This window comes from Styela clava, chromosome 15 (genome assembly GCF_964204865.1).
Source record: "Styela clava chromosome 15, kaStyClav1.hap1.2, whole genome shotgun sequence".
Taxonomy (NCBI): Eukaryota; Metazoa; Chordata; class Ascidiacea; order Stolidobranchia; family Styelidae; genus Styela; species Styela clava.
This window is the reverse complement of record NC_135264.1, coordinates 10,819,923-10,836,686: the sequence shown is the minus strand read 5'-3', so window position 1 is coordinate 10,836,686 and position 16,764 is coordinate 10,819,923. Positions and strand designations below refer to the sequence as shown.

Below are 16,764 nucleotides of genomic sequence, written 5' to 3'. Positions count from 1 at the left end.
ATGATCCACGATAGACTTGGAAAAAATAGAATTGAAATATTAACTGTAATTTCAGATAACAAGAAAAGCAAAAGAGTAAAAGTTGCCATTAAAAGAAGGCCCGGATCTAAAACTGTTGATATCACTGAGGAAGTCGAAGAGGAAGAAGAAACAACAGATGACAACGAAAATGACGATCAACAAACAGGTAACAAAACGCTGACAGATGACAAATCTCCCGCGGATCGGCAGCCAGGTGACAGAACTCCAACCGATGAACAACCAGGTGACAGAACTCCAACCGATGGACAACCAGGTGGAGAATCTCCCGTGGATCGGCAACCAGGTGATAAAACTACAACCAGTAGCCAACCAGGTGAAAAATCTCCCACGGATGGACAACCAGGTGACAAAACCACAACCGATGGCCATCCAGGTAAAAAATCTCCCACGGATGGACAACCAGGTGAAAAATCTCCCGTGGATCGGAAGCCAGGTGACAGAACTCAAACTCCAACCGATGGACAACCAGGTGGAAAATCTACCGTGGATCGGCAGCCAGGTGACAGAACTACAACTGATGGACAACCAGTTGACAAATCTCCCGTAGAGCCAGGTGACAGAACTCGAACCGATGGACAACCAGGTGACAGAACTCCAACCGATGGACAACCAGGTGAAGAATCTCCCGTGGATCGGCAACCAGGTGACAAAACTTCAAGCAGTAGCCAACCAGGTGAAAAATCTCCCACGGATGGACAACCAGGTGACAAAACCACAACCGATGGCCAACCAGGTGAAAAATCTCCCACGGATGGACAACCAGGTGAAAAATCTACCGTGGATCGGCAGCCAGGTGACAGAACTACAACCGATGGACAACCAGGTGACAAATCTCCCGTGGATCGGAAGCCAGGTGACAGAACTCAAACCGATGGACAACTAGGTGACAGAACTCCAACCGATGGACAACCAGATGAAAAATCTCCCGTGGATCGGAAACCAGGTGACAGAACTCAAACCGATGGACAACCAGGTGACAGAACTCAGACCGATGGACAACCAGGTGACAGAACTCCAACCGATGGGCAACCAGGTGAAAAATCTCCCGCGGATCGGCAGCCAGGTGACAGAACTACAACCGATGGACAACCAGGTGACAAATCTTCCGCGGATCGGAAGCCAGGTGACAGAATTCCAACCGATGAACAACCAGGTGACAGAACTTCAACCGATGGACAACCAGGTGACAGAACTTCAACCGATGGACAACCAGGTGACAGAACTCCAACCATTGGACAACCAGGTGAAAAATCTCCCGCGGATCGGCAGCAAGGTGACAGAACTACAACCGATGGACAACCAGGTGACAAATCTTCCGCGGATCGAAAGCCAGGTGACAGAACTCTAACCGATGAACATCCAGGTGACAGAACTCCAACCGATGAACAACCAGGGGACAGAACTCTAACCGATGGACAACCAGGTGACAGAACTCCAACCGATGGACAATCAGGTGACAGAACTCCAACCGATGGACAACCAGGTGACAGAACTCCAACCGATGGACAACCAGGTGAAAAATTTCCCACGGATCGGCAGCCAGGTGACAGAACTACAACCGATGGACAACCGGGTGACAAATCTCCCACAGATCCGCAGGCAGGTGACGTAACTCCAACCGATGGACAACTAGGTGACAAAACATCCACGGATCGAGAACCAAGTGACAAAAAGCCCAGGGATAAGCAGCCACCCATAAATCGAACCGAGCCGCCACTCGATAAAAATGATGACAGTCCATCTATTGATCGGAAACCAAGTGAACCGGAGTATAAGCTGCGCATCAATCTACTGAGTCCGACATCTGCTTATTTATTTTGGCGGCCTATGCAAGTGCTTGGTGCAGAGAAAGTGAGGTATTAATAATCAATTTGATTTGTTTTGAATATTCGATGTCTTTATTTAACGTTTCCTTGGCAAAATGGACTAAAATTGTGTAAAATAAAACTAAACTTATATCAGATAAAGACGGGGATTTTGGAGTCAAAGTCATTTCTCCTATTGTATTAGGTTTTTCTTAAATTCTTTTAACTAGTTTTATTGTGTGTCAACCTCAAGATTTTGACTAAAAATTTTGCGTCGTTAAGTCGCCGAAGGATTTTTATACCCAAATGATATGCATTTTACCGTACGTTTCCATATTTTGAAATGTTTCAAAACTTTCCTAATGTTACAAAAGTAATTCGTTGCATACAAAATATATATTAGCTGTAATATTGACAAGTTGAAGCTGCCACAAATTTCTCACAGGCAACGAACATATGATTCAATATCTCCAATTTGAACCTGAAAATATTTTTATTATAAGACCTCAATGCTTCAATGCCTGGGGTCCTTAAAACACGAGGACTTGCGACACACTGCCACTACTACTCTCCATCTATAATAAAACTAACTACTCAATCAACTGGCTGTTCGCTTCCGCGTTCCGGGATTCGATTTCGATCATACCGTTATGCAGTATTAGGTTGATTTCTAATCAGAACCATCTTATACGCGTGAATTATTACGGCATTTTTAAATAATTGTCAGTGGAAAATATTTTTACTTCTTAACACAATTTCATTTCCTCTACGTTGTGTTGTAAAACGTGTTTAGTGGAAAACCAAGAATTTTGAAAACTTGTATTTTCTTATATTACTTTCAGATACTTTGTTCAAATTGCTGTCGTACAATATGATGGGACTATTGAAGGAGCTAGAACGCGATATCCACGACCACGCAAAAACAAAATTCTTCTAACGTCCCTTCGACCTGCTACTAAATATCATGTAACTCTCAGTGCTAGATTGAGTCCTTCGGGAGAAGAAAAAGTCATGGACAGTCTAGAATTTAAGGTAACCTAATAACTTTACAGGGTATTATTTGGTTAGTTGTTTTTTCTAGAAAATTGTGAAACTTAACTACTGTTTTGCTACATTCTTATGAAAAATTTAAGGCTTTTTTTGCTATTTCCAGAATTCTTTGATCTGTTATTGACTTGGAAATACTTACGAACGACTAATTTAATTAGCTATCTCAAGTTCACTAATATTTAAATAACTTATTTCGGACGAACAGACGAACCCACCGACGCCAATATTGAAGCCAATTACAAATACGGGAACCGATCGTGTAATACTTACATGGCAAAAACAAAAAGTCTCCTATCTTCACCGAATCGTTGTATTTGAAGAAGAACCGGAACCAGTTAAAGTTGCGGAATTGACTTCAGTACCGGTGCCAGATAAATCTGGAAAAGTTTTAATAACAGGTTGAATATTAGGAAGGCTTGAATGCATGAGCAATATTGAATTTTACTCGGTTAATTAACATCAAAAACTAATGCACAGTAACACATATCATTCCTTGGAGCAAGAGAGTACATAAGTTTTAATCAGCTTACTGCGAATATATTTTAACCCTGTTTGATATATCGGGAGTGAAATGTAATCGATGTGCTATATTGTCAATAATTGTTATCTCTCGATATAATCCTGAAACGTTGTGTTATCCTCACTCCCGTGGCCCCTGTGCGAGAATAAGATCTTTAAATTTTACAAGACAATTTCTCATATTCAGAACTCCAGCCGGGAACTATGTACCGTGCCGAAGTCACAGCCGAAGAAAATGGAGATTCAAGTGAAACTTCGGAAATAAGATTTATAACAAGTAATTCACATACATGACTTTCTTTGATAATGCTTTAATTCAGTTTAATTTTTCGCGTCACATGACCCTCACTACGAACAAGGCTTTGTACGAGAGGCCACTAGTATCTGAGGAGTTATCGCTCGCTATATTTTTGAATAACAGAAATCTATCCGGATCGGCATTGCCTACCGAATCTATTTATATACGGGGTAAAGGGATGAGAACCAAGGATTCTTAACCGGCGATGTTAAGATAATCAAGTCCGCTGTTTTGATCATTAGGAACTCGCGTTTAACAATTTCAGTTTCGGTGGTAACTACAAATTCAAACTTCAAAAATTACTCCCATTTCTGATCGCGATTTGTGCTTGTTATTATCACTAAACACATATGCAAAAGCAGTGACTCTGAGCGCTCTCGCAATATTTAATGAAAATGTTATAATTTTCTTTTCATTTAGGACCAATGCCTCCCCGGGATATTAAAATCAATCGTATAGAAGATGATACCTATCGGGTTCAATGGACTCATCCAAATGGACGTAGAAATGGTTATAAAGCTGAGTGAGTAAATATTGCGTGTAACATATTACTCAAAAGTCAACAACAATGAAAAAGGTCGACTCGTAATCAACAATAAAAATAATTTAGGAATCTTGAAAGCTTGATCATAAAAAAAGAAAGGGAATACAAGTTATTTCCACATTTTAATAAAAAAAATATCAAAATATAAGTGTCTCATAAATGTCATGTCCCACTTGTCCCAATTGTATATATTTCATATGTTCACACTACCTCTCTGATGACCTAAGTATTATTTCTACTCTAACGCGTGTCTTTATAAACAAGTAAGACAAGTGGTAAAAAGACGACAAGTTGGAAAAGACATTTTTGAGACCTCACTATCAACATATTGTAACTACACAAAGTTACAATATACTACACTAGATGAACAACACTGAACGTTTGAAATATTTTATTCAAATAGATTCGTTATACCAAGAGATAAATCATCCGCATTGAGTTTCAATTTTAATGAAACAAAAAATACACTGGATGTAGAGATTCCCGAAAGAACCAGAGCTATAATCAGGATTACAACACTAAGAGGCGAGAATTTTGAATACTCATGTAGATTGTAAAATTGATACATCATTAAGCGTTTATTTTATTCTACAGAAAACAAAAAAAGTAAGCGAGTAAAAGTGTCATTGAAAAGAAGACCAGGTTCTTCAAACATTGAAGTCGACGAAGAAACTGAAGATGACAGGCCAGAAGACAATATATTAAATGAAAACAGAAAACCAGGTGACATAACGCCAACAAATCGGCAACCAGATGAGAGAACTCCAGCTGATCGAGAATTAGGCGACAGAAATCACACGGATGGGCAGCCAGGTGACAGAACTCCAACCGATGGACAACCAGATGATAAATCTCCTACGGATCGGCAGCCAGGTGAAAACACTCCAACCGATGGACAACCTGGTGATAAATCTCCCACGGATCGGCAGCCAGGTAACAAAACTTCAACCGATGGACAACCAGGTGATAAATCTCCCAAGGATAGGCAGCCAGGTGACAGAACTTCAACCGAAGGACAACCAGGTGATAAATCCCCCAAGGATGGACAACCAGGTGACAGAACTCCAACCGATGGACAACCAGGTGATAAATCTCCCACAGATGGACAACCAGGTGACAGAAATCCAACCGATGGACAACCAGGTGACAGAAATCCAACCGATGGACAACCAGGTGATGAATCTCCCACGGATAGGCGGCCAGGTGACAGAACTCCAACCGATGGAGAACTAGGTGACGGAACTCCAACCGATGGACAACCAGGTGATAGATCTCCCACGGATGGACGACCAGGTGACAGAACTCCAACTGATGGACAACCAGGTGATAGATATCCCACGGATGGACAACCAGGTGACAGAACTCCAACCGATGGACAACCAGGTGACAAAACTCCAAGCGATGGACACCCAGGTGATAAATCTCCCACGGATGGGCAGCCAGGTAACAGAACTCCAACCAATGGACAACCAAATGATAAATCTCCCACCGATGGGCAGCCAAATGACAGAACTCCAACCGATGGACAACCAGGTGATAAATCTCGCACGGATAGGAAGCCAGGTGACAAAACTCCAACCGATGGACAACCAGGTGATAGATCCCCCACGGATGGACAACCAGATGATAAATCTCCCACGGATGGACAACCAGATGACGGAACTCCAACCGATGGACAACCAGGTGATAGATCTCCCACGGATGGACAACCAGGTGACAGAACTCCAACCGATGGACAACCAGGTGATAAATCTCCCACGGATGGACAACCAGTTGACAGAACTCCAACCGATGGACAACCAGATGATAAATCTCCTACGGATCGGCAGCCAGGTGAAAACACTCCAACCGATGGACAACCTGGTGATAAATCTCCCACGGATCGGCAACCAGGTAACAAAACTTCAACCGATGGACAACCAGGTGATAAATCTCCCAAGGATAGGCAGCCAGGTGACATAACTTCAACCGAAGGACAACCAGGTGATAAATCTCCCAAGGATGGACAACCAGGTGACAGAACTCCAACCGATGGACAACCAGGTGATAAATCTTCCACAGATGGACAACCAGGTGACAGAAATCCAACCGATGGACAACCAGGTGATGAATCTCCCACGGATAGGTGGCCAGGTGACAGAACTCCAACCGATGGAGAACTAGGTGACGGAACTCCAACCGATGGACAACCAGGTGATAGATCTCCCACGGATGGACGACCAGGTGACAGAACTCCAACTGATGGACAACCAGGTGACAGATATCCCACGGATGGACAACCAGGTGACAGAACTCCAACCGATGGACAACCAGGTGACAAAACTCCAAGCGATGGACAACCAGGTGACAAAACTCCAAGCGATGGACACCCAGGTGATAAATCTCCCACGGATGTGCAGCCAGGTAACAGAACTCCAACCAATGGACAACCAAATGATAAATCTCCCTCGGATGGGCAGCCAAATGACAGAACTCCAACCGATGGACAACCAGGTGATAAATCTCCCACGGATAGGAAGCCAGGTGACAGAACTCCAACCGATGGACAACCAGGTGATAGATCTCCCACGGATGGACAACCAGGTGATAAATCTCCCACGGATGGACAACCAGGTGACAGAACTCCAACCGATGGACAACCAGGTGATAGATCTCCCACGGATGGACAACCAGGTGACAGAACTCCAACCGATGGACAACCAGGTGATAAATCTCCCACGGATGGACAACCAGGTGACAGAACTCCAACCGATGGACAACCAGGTGATAAATCTACCACGGATAGGAAGCCAAGTGACAGAACTCCAACCGATGGACAACCAGGTGATATATCTCCCACGGATGGACAACCAGGTGACAGAACTCCAACCGATGGACAACCAGGTGATAAATCTCCCACGGATGGGCAGCCAGGTGACGGAACTCCAACGAATGGTCAACCAGATGATAAATCTCCCACGGATGGGCAGTCAGCTGACAGAACTGCAACCGATGGACAACCAGGTGATAAACCTCCCACAGATGGAAAACCAGGTGACAGAATTCCAACCGATGGACAACCAGGTGATAAGTCTCCCACGGATGGACAACCAGGTGACAGAACTCCAACCGATGGACAACCAGGTGATAAATCTACCACGGATAGGAAGCCAGGTGACAGAACCTCAACCGATGGACAACCAGGTGATAGATCTCCCACGGATGGGCAACCAGGTGACAGAACTCCAACCGATGGACAACCGGGTGATAGATCTCCCACGGATGGACAACCAGGTGACAGTATAACAAAAACAAGGCTTCATGTTAGATCAGTGACTTCATCGTCTGCTGAATTGTTTTGGGGTCCTGTGGAAGTCCTTACAGATCAAACAATCAGGTAATATAAATTACCATATTATTATAAATATTTTCCCCTGAGTTTTTTTATGGCGAAATCAACTAATTTATGTTTTGTTTATTTTTATCAATATTGCGCCAGGTACTTCGTCCAATTTGCAGTTGTGCAGTATGATGGGTCCATCGAAGGAGCCAAAACAAGACATCCGCAACGAGGCAACAACTCTTTATATTTACCCTTCTTATTACCAACTACTAAATATCACGCAACACTTAGTGCCAGGATAAGTCCTTCGAGAGAAGAAAAAGTTATCGATAGTATTCAGTTCAAGGTAGGATCTTCTACTATAGTGTGTTTGTAATTTGAAAGTATATATTGCTAGTCGCCATCCTTGGAATTTTGGTATTGATTGATTTGTCATTGATTTAATTAATCTTGCCCTTTATCAGCTGAGGATTTACGAACAAACGTAGTATTAATACGACAAACCAATACACGAATTTGATCCTACGCCACTAACGCTTTCTGTTTATATTTCACAGACCAAGCTACCAACTCCGGTTTTGAAACCAGTAGCATTTACTGGAACTCACTCTGCTATAATTGGTTGGAAAAAGCAAAAAATTTCATACCTTCACCGGATTGTTGTTTACGAAGAGGAACGAGAAACAATGAAAGCTGCAGAGTTGACTTCTACACCTGATCCTGGTAGCCCTGGAAAGGTTATAGTGAAAGGTAGAAATAATCATATTAATTTTCTGGCAATTTAACCATGAAGTTGAAAAAAGATAGGACATGCTTACTTTCCGTCGTCAATAGTAAGCATGAGACTAATATTGTTTATCTCAGACTGGCGAAAAAAAGAAAAAAACATGTGCAATATGCGGTCGTCTTGTTTTATTTGAAAATTTTTAGTGACATGAAAAATTTTCATTGTTTGCTGATAAAATACTTTTTCTTTTTCATTCTTTACGTTCAGAATTAACACCTGGCACTAACTACCGAGTAGAACTAAATGCTGAAGAAAACGGAGATTCAAGTGATACAGCAGAGACAAGTTTTATTACAAGTGGATTATTTATTACTTTACTACCTTTCAACCCAATTGTTTTACTAATATTCAATTATTACGTTGCATTTCGACTTTTCATTCCCACACATTGAAATTCTTTTATAGTATATTTTTATATTGACACTTAAAAACAAACTATCGGAAATTACCATTGCACTAAGTTCAACATAATTTATTCAATTTGCAACTACCGAGTTTAATACTATTATTAACGTTCAATCTCTTCAGGACCGATGCCTCCCCGAGACATTCGAATTCGACAGATTGAGGGTAACAACTATCAAGTTCGATGGTCTCATCCCACTGGAAGGAGAAGTGGATACAAAGCTGAGTAAGAAAACGATGAAACTGACGAATTAGAATTATTCCACGTTGGCGCTTGATAAATATGCAATCCGTATAATAATATTATTCGAATTCAGGCCTGCCATTACTTTTGGTAACAAAATTCTACGGAATTTTTTCGAACAATATAATTTAGAAAAACATTGAACAGACGTTTAATGAGCGGTCCCGACCAAATTTACATTTGTCTTCGTACCAATTCGAAACTTTTGATTTAAATAAGAGGAGATTACATTAAAAACAAGTACCGAAGTGAAGAAACTGGTAGCAACATGTAATAACAAAAATTTAAGATGCAATTTCTCAAGTACTCCTCGATACAGCCACAACACGGTCACTTTATATAGTCGTCTCTATACCAATATACGTTTGACATTCATCACATTCTAACAGTGAGCATTATATATATAGGACAAAATACGAGATTCCAAGTTGCATAAAAACTATATAGACTGTAAAATAGGTGCATATTTCTACAGATTTGTGACACCAAATAACAATGGTACAGCAGCAACGTACAAACTGGATAAGGACATGGATACGTTGGATGTTGAGATCCCAGAAAAGACAAAGGCAATAGTATGGTTCACAACATTAAGAGGTGCAGATCTAACGAAACTATTTTCTCAGAATTAACAATTTGTTTTCTAACCTTTTGTTTCGTCCTGCAGAAAACAAAAAGAGTAAACGGGTTAAAATTTCACTCAGAAGAAAACCAGGAGCTGAAACCATTGAAATCGATGAAGAACCTGAAGAAGAAGAAACAGTCGATCAGGGGGAGGAAAATAAAGGCAAAGGTTCGACTGATGAACAACCAGAAGACAACAAACCATCTGAAGAACCAGGTAAATGAAACACACCAATCAAGAACAAAGTAATCATTTTCTAAATAGCGAGGGAGGGGCACCAAAGGAAAAATTAAAAAGAATATGCGATAGTTGGAACTCATGGCTACCGCACAAGCAATGGATATTATTATGTTGTAAGTAAAGTGTTGATGAATAATAACAGTGTAAAAAATAAACAACTTGAACGAAAAAAAAGATTTGTAATAAAAAAAAAAAGTAAGATACTCAAATAGTGAAAGTTGTATTTGAAATTTTGTTTAGCGCTACACACGGATCAACCAGGCGATAAATCTCTCACGGGTGGACAACCAGGTGATAAATCTCCCACGGATGGGCAGCCAGGTGACAGAACTCCAACCAATGAACAACCAGGTGATAGATCTCCCACGGATGGACAACCAGGTGATAAATCTCCCACGGATGGACAACCAGATGACAGAACTCCAACCGACGAACAACCAGATGATAAATCTCCCACGAATGGGCAGCCAGGTGACAGAACTCCAACCGATGGACAACCGGGTGACAAAACTCCAACCGATGGACAACCAGATGATAATTTTTCCACAGATGGGCAGCCAGGTGACAGAACTCCAACCGATGAACAACCAGGTAATAGATCTTCCACGGATGGAAAACCAGGTGATAGATCTCCCACGAATGGACAACCAGGTGACAGAACTCCAACCGATGGACAACCAGATGATAAATCTCCCACGGATGGGCAGCCAGATGACAGAAATCCAACCGACGGACAACCAGGTGATAGATCTCCCACGGATGGACAGCCAGGTGATAAATCTCCCAGTGATGGGCAGCCAGGTGACAGAACTCCAACCGATGGACAACCAGGTGATAGAACTCCCACGGTTGGACAATCAGGTGATAAATCTCCCACGGATGGACAACCAGGTGACAGAACTCCCACCGCTGGACAACCAGATGATAAATCTCCCACGGATGGACAACCAGGTGATAAATCTTCCTCGGATGGACAACCACGTGACAGAACTCCAACCGATGGACAACCAGATGATAAATCTCCCACGGATGGACAACCAGGTGACAGAACTCCAACCGATGGACAACCAGATGATAAATCTCCCACGGATGGACAACCAGGTGATAAATCTTCCTCGGATGGACAACCAGGTGACAGAACTCCAACCGATGGACAACCAGATGATAAATCTCCCACGGATGGACAACCAGGTGACAGAACTCCAACCGATGGACAACCAGGTGACAGAACTCCAACCGATGGACAACCAGATGATAAATCTCCCACGGATGGACAACCAGGTGATAAATCTTCCTCGGATGGACAACCAGGTGACAGAACTCCAACCGATGGACAACCAGATGATAAATCTCCCACGGATGGACAACCAGGTGATAAATCTCCCGCGGATGGACAACCAGGTGACAGAACTCCAACCGATGGACAACCAGGTGATAGATCTCCCACGGATGGACAACCAGGTCGCAGAACTCCAACCGATGGACAACCAGATGATAGATCTCCCACGAATGGGCAGCCAGGTGACAGAACTCCAACCGATGGACAACCAGGTGATAGATCTCCCACGGATAAACAACCAAGTGATAAATCTCACACGGATGAACAACCAAGTGACAGAACTCCAGACGATGGACAACCAAATAATAAATCTCCCACGGATGAGCAGCCAGGTGACAGAACTCCAACCGATGGACAACCAGGTGACAGAACTCCAACCGATGGACAACCAGGTGATAGATCTCCCACGGATGGGCAACCAGACGACAGTATAACAAAAACAAAACTCTATGTTAGATCAGTGACTTCATCGTCCGCTGAATTGTTTTGGCGTCCTGTGGAAGTCCATAGAGATCAAACAATCAGGTAAAATAAACCACCATATTATTATAAATATTTTCCACTGAGTTTTTCATGGCAAAATCAACTAATTTATGTTTTGTTTATTTTTTTCATTATTGTGCCAGGTACTTCGTCCAATTTGCAGTTGTGCAGTATGATGGGTCCATCGAAGGAGCCAAAACAAGACATCCGCAACGGGGCAACAACTCTTTATATTTACCCTTCTTATTACCGACTACTAAATACCACGCAACACTAAGTGCCAGGATAAGTCCTTCGAGAGAAGAAAAAGTTATCGATAGTATTCAGTTCAAGGTAGGAGCTTCTACTATAGTGTGTTTGTAATGTGAAATTATATAGTGCTAGTCGCCATCCCTGGAATTTTGTTATTTATTGATTTGTCATTGATTTGATCAATCTTGCCCTTTATCAGCTGAGGATTTACGAACAAAATACACGAATTTGATGCTACGCCACTAACGCTTTCTGTTCATATTTCACAGACCAAGCTACCAACTCCGGCTTTGAAACCAGTAACATTTACTGATACCCACTCTGCTATAATTGGTTGGAAAAAGCAAAAAATTTCATACCTTCACCGGATTGTTGTTTACGAAGAGGAACGAGAAACAATGAAAGCTGCAGAAGTGACTTCTACACCTGATCCTGGTAGCCCTGGAAAGGTTATAGTGAAAGGTAGAAATAATCCTTTTATTTTCTGGCAAATAAAACAAAGAGTTGGAAGAAGATAGAACATGCTTGTTTTTTCGTCGTCAATAGTTAGCATGAGACTTATATTGTTTATCTCAGACTGGCGAAAAAAAGAAAAAAACATGTGCAATATGCGGTCGTTTTGTTTTATTTGAAAATTTTTAGTGACATAAAAAATTTTCATTGTTTGCTGATAAAATACTTTTTCTTTTTCATTCTTTACGTTCAGAATTAACACCTGGCACTAACTACCGAGTAGAACTAAATGCTGAAGAAAACGGAGATTCAAGTGATACAGTAGAGACAAGTTTCATTACAAGTAGATTATTTATTACTTGAATACATTTCTTTCAATTGTTTTACTAGATATATTCTACTATATTCAATTATTATTTAGCGTTTTCACTTTTCATCTTCACGCATTGAAATTTTTTTATAGTATATTTTTATATTCACATTTAAAAAGAAACTATCAGAAATTACTATTGCACTAAGTTCAATATAACTTTATTCAATTTGCAACAACCGAGTTTAATACTATTATCAACGTCCAATCTCTTCAGGACCGATGCCTCCACGAGACATTCGAATTCGACAGATTGAAAGTGACAACTACCAAGTTCGATGGTCTCATCCCACTGGACGGAGAAGTGGATACAAAGCTGAGTAAGGAAACGATGAAACTGCCCAAATCAGAATTATTCAACGTTTGCACCTGATTAACATTCAATGCGTAGATTATTATTTTTCGATTGAATTCAGGCTTACAATTACTTTTGATGACAAGTATATTTCAACTTGCATAGAGAACTATATAGACTGTAAAATGGATACATAGACATATCTCTTTACAGATTTGTGACACCGAACAACAATGGTACATCAGCAACGTACAAATTGAATAAGGACACAGATACGTTGGATGTTGAGATTCCAGAAAGAACAAAGGCAATAATATGGTTCACAACATTAAGAGGTGTAACTCTAACAAATACATTTTCTTAAAATCAACAGTTTGTTTTCTAATCTTTTGTTTCGTCCTGTAGAAAACAAAAGAAGCAAACGGGTTAAGATTTCACTTAGAAGAAAACAAGGAGCTGAAACCATTGAAATCGATGAAGAACCTGGAGAAGAAGAGGAAAAAATAGTTGATCAGAGAGCGGGAAATAAAAGCAAAGATTCGACTGATGAACAACCAGAAGACAACAAACCAACTGAAGAACCAGGTAAATAAAACATACCAACCAACAACAAAATTATTATATTCTAAATAGAGTATTCAAACGTAAAATTTGTAATGAAATTTTTCATAAGATAAGGTTAAGATTTTCATATTTATACTCGCGAAGGAAAGCCGATATAAAGGTTTAATAACATATCGAACCACGACTCTTCAGTTCATGTCGTTCATGAGAATAGTTGATCAACTATTCGTTTCAGATATACGGAATAGACAATAAACGTTATAAACTTAGTGCGGGTAACAATTAACAATCACAAATCTAATAAAAATTGCAGCGATTAGAATAAAAAAAATCATCCACTGCAGCTATGGTATGCTATAGATATATAAAGTTGACAGCAACATTGAGCTTAATTGATGCATTAGATACTTTGGTACTGCCACCTATTTTATCGATCGATCGACCACCTAGTATCGATTTGCTATATATATATTGAATTTTTCAAGTTAAATTCCTTGTATTTCATATAAATTTTTCTACTTAGATACGCAGACGGAGATTAGCGAGGAAGCTTTGAAACAAAAGTGGTGCAAATCACTCTATCGGAGAATACATTATGCTATTTGGAAAGACATCTGCGGTATGATTGCTTTTTGTTGGGAACGCGCACTCATGGGCGGGCAGGTTTTTCAATGACCATTGATTATATTTGTTGTACTAGATTACACAACGCCGCCTAGTGATGAAACACCGACTAATCGACAACCAGATGATGAAACTTCAACTATCAAACCACCCGATGATAGAAAACCTGACAGCAGAACACAGAATGACCCTATAAAACGTATGTTGCCAAATTTCCAATTTCACCATTTTGCGATAATTTATTGGCCCAACTAGTGCAATTTAGTTATCATTTAACTTATCGTTTTCAATCAAATATAGAAGTTCTGAAAGGGGAACCTAAGGAGAAATTGAAAAGAATATGCGAAAGTTGGAACCCAAGTCTACCGCACGAGCAATGGATATTATTATGTTGTGAGTAAAGTGTTGATAAATAAGAAAAAAAAATAAGAAAAGTATAAAAACCACCGATTTTAACCAAAAAACTGATTCGTAATAAAAAAATTAGTAAGATAGTGAAAATTTATTGAAAATTTTGTTCAGCGTCACTCACGGATCAAGAACCTAACCGAGAAAAACCAACCAAGAGCCCAACAACACCCAGCCCGACACGACCAGGCGATCTAGGTAGTCCATTCAAAGGTAGGCTTGAAACAAATTATTAACAAGTTTATATTTTTTATGGATGTGTAAGCTTAGAACACACACTACATATTGTCATGTGTTGTATACATTCGCGGGCTCTCCAGAAGTGTATGTACCAATATGGAGGTAACTAATTTTGCTCGCCTACTTTGCATCAAATTGTGTAAAAGGGTCTGAAACCTATGGGCGGGAGGTATTTTCACTTGGCAGTCCCCGAACTCGTAATAGAAATAAAATATTCTCAGTTGAACCGGAAAGCTTTATAAAATCGGAATAAAATTATGGCCTAACTCTAACCTAGTACATACACTACGGGAGTACCCACCCATTCGCGTGCCAAAATCTTGATTTCGGCAAATTCGTAGTATTAAAGACCAATTCCAAATTTAACCATTCCTATTTGCTGTTTAACATAACTTACTAAATTCTTTTCAATCATGCGACTCGACTACCACAAGAATTGATACCTTTTCAACGTTGCAACATTGAAATAGTTCTGCAAATGATATGTTTTCTGCTTTCCCCTCCCATCGGCCATCTCTCATGGATTTGAAAGGACTGCGGTTCAAAAATATGTGGCGGTAATGATAAAATTAATGGAAAGAAAACAAATCTAGATTTTGTCACAAAATGCGGAAATTCCGTGTGATAATTCAGTCATCGTCTTTATTGACAAATATTAAAGCGTGTTTTCAATTACAAAAGCTACGCCAAGTTTACCTATCTCGACCACAAACTCACAAACCACTAAGGTGCGCAAAAGAGCGGTAGTACTTTTGACTCAGGACTATGGAATCGTAGTTTAGCATGTTTTCACAAGTCAGACTCGAACCCGGAGTCGTACTTTCAAATTCTCCGGAGTCGAGAGTCGAAATTCTGAAATCGCGGAGTCGGAATTGCAAACTTTCAAAACATCAGCTTTACTAAGCATTCGTTACTTTATTAAGAAAGGATTGCATACGACAGAGTTTTAGCTATCAAAATCTGATTTTCACGGAAAATTCGCAGCTGGAAATTTGAATACTGAATTTAAATATATACTGTCACAACAAACAGAACGAACTCTAGCTTAAATTTCATGTCCGATAACGGTAAAATGCTGTCAATTTTGGTTTAACAAAAATAATTTCCAAATGAAAAAGAAAGGGATTAGTTATCTTCGTTGAAAGGAAGGCCAGTAAATGAGTAAGACTATACAACTAATTTAAAGAATATTCGGGGGAATTATTCCGTTAGGATTACCTCCATGATATATTTCATAATTTGCCCATGAAAATGACTCACGAGCTTTTGTTTCTAGGTTATTTAACTAGTATTATATCTTAAGCTATTACCTGGAGCGGTCAAGTGTAAATAGAAAATAAGTACTCAAATAATAAACGTCTTAAGTCTCATCTGCCTGAGATAATATTTCATGATAAATGTACCGGTGCCATATTAAATTATCTATTAATATAGAATATTAGTTGCCGTTAAAGCCTTTGTAAAACCTGTACTGTGTGTTTTTGATTATAATTGGTAAAAAATGAAAAACGTGACTCATGAAATTTTATGTATTTTTTAAATGTAGCACTTCTGTTTAAATCAGCGATATTAAATAATGTATAGCGTAGGTATAATAAATCAATAATAAACTACAGTATACAATATGATATATAGATATATATCAGAAAATTGTGGACAAAATTCTGCCCAGTGTGTGTGAATCTTAAACATATTCATGCTTTCAAAGATTATAAGCTTTGTCACTAGCTAGGCGAAAACTTGATCACGCCCGGGTCAGCTTTTTCTTTTGCAACCTTTGAGGTAAGTTTACGTCACTTTAACCTTCCGGAGCCGAGACTATTTGTAGGTCCCTCTCTGTGTTAATTAACTTGGC

At 40.1% G+C, this 16,764-nt stretch overlaps 1 protein-coding gene across 9 annotated transcripts in view; it reads left to right on the top strand.

Moving 5' to 3' along the window:
• The window catches only part of LOC120334548 (uncharacterized), an 83,753-nt gene that overhangs the window by 46,091 nt on the left and 20,898 nt on the right, over positions 1-16,764 (top strand). For 6 of the 9 annotated variants that reach the window (XM_078120444.1, XM_078120448.1, XM_078120446.1 and 3 more), the window contains 24 exons: positions 56-1,898; positions 2,690-2,879; positions 3,103-3,295; positions 3,604-3,693; positions 4,135-4,237; positions 4,662-4,783; positions 4,853-7,634; positions 7,737-7,926; positions 8,138-8,330; positions 8,575-8,664; positions 8,896-8,998; positions 9,492-9,613; positions 9,684-9,857; positions 10,122-11,745; positions 11,847-12,036; positions 12,225-12,417; positions 12,662-12,751; positions 12,996-13,098; positions 13,287-13,408; positions 13,479-13,658; positions 14,161-14,256; positions 14,338-14,460; positions 14,562-14,654; positions 14,784-14,882. In XM_078120444.1, the coding sequence (XP_077976570.1) occupies positions 56-1,898; positions 2,690-2,879; positions 3,103-3,295; positions 3,604-3,693; positions 4,135-4,237; positions 4,662-4,783; positions 4,853-7,634; positions 7,737-7,926; positions 8,138-8,330; positions 8,575-8,664; positions 8,896-8,998; positions 9,492-9,613; positions 9,684-9,857; positions 10,122-11,745; positions 11,847-12,036; positions 12,225-12,417; positions 12,662-12,751; positions 12,996-13,098; positions 13,287-13,408; positions 13,479-13,658; positions 14,161-14,256; positions 14,338-14,460; positions 14,562-14,654; positions 14,784-14,882 (9,108 nt within the window). The remainder of the gene's footprint in view (positions 1-55; positions 1,899-2,689; positions 2,880-3,102; positions 3,296-3,603; positions 3,694-4,134; positions 4,238-4,661; positions 4,784-4,852; positions 7,635-7,736; positions 7,927-8,137; positions 8,331-8,574; positions 8,665-8,895; positions 8,999-9,491; positions 9,614-9,683; positions 9,858-10,121; positions 11,746-11,846; positions 12,037-12,224; positions 12,418-12,661; positions 12,752-12,995; positions 13,099-13,286; positions 13,409-13,478; positions 13,659-14,160; positions 14,257-14,337; positions 14,461-14,561; positions 14,655-14,783; positions 14,883-16,764) is intronic. The other 3 variants (XM_078120447.1, XM_078120445.1, XM_078120451.1) reach the window with 3 other exon arrangements.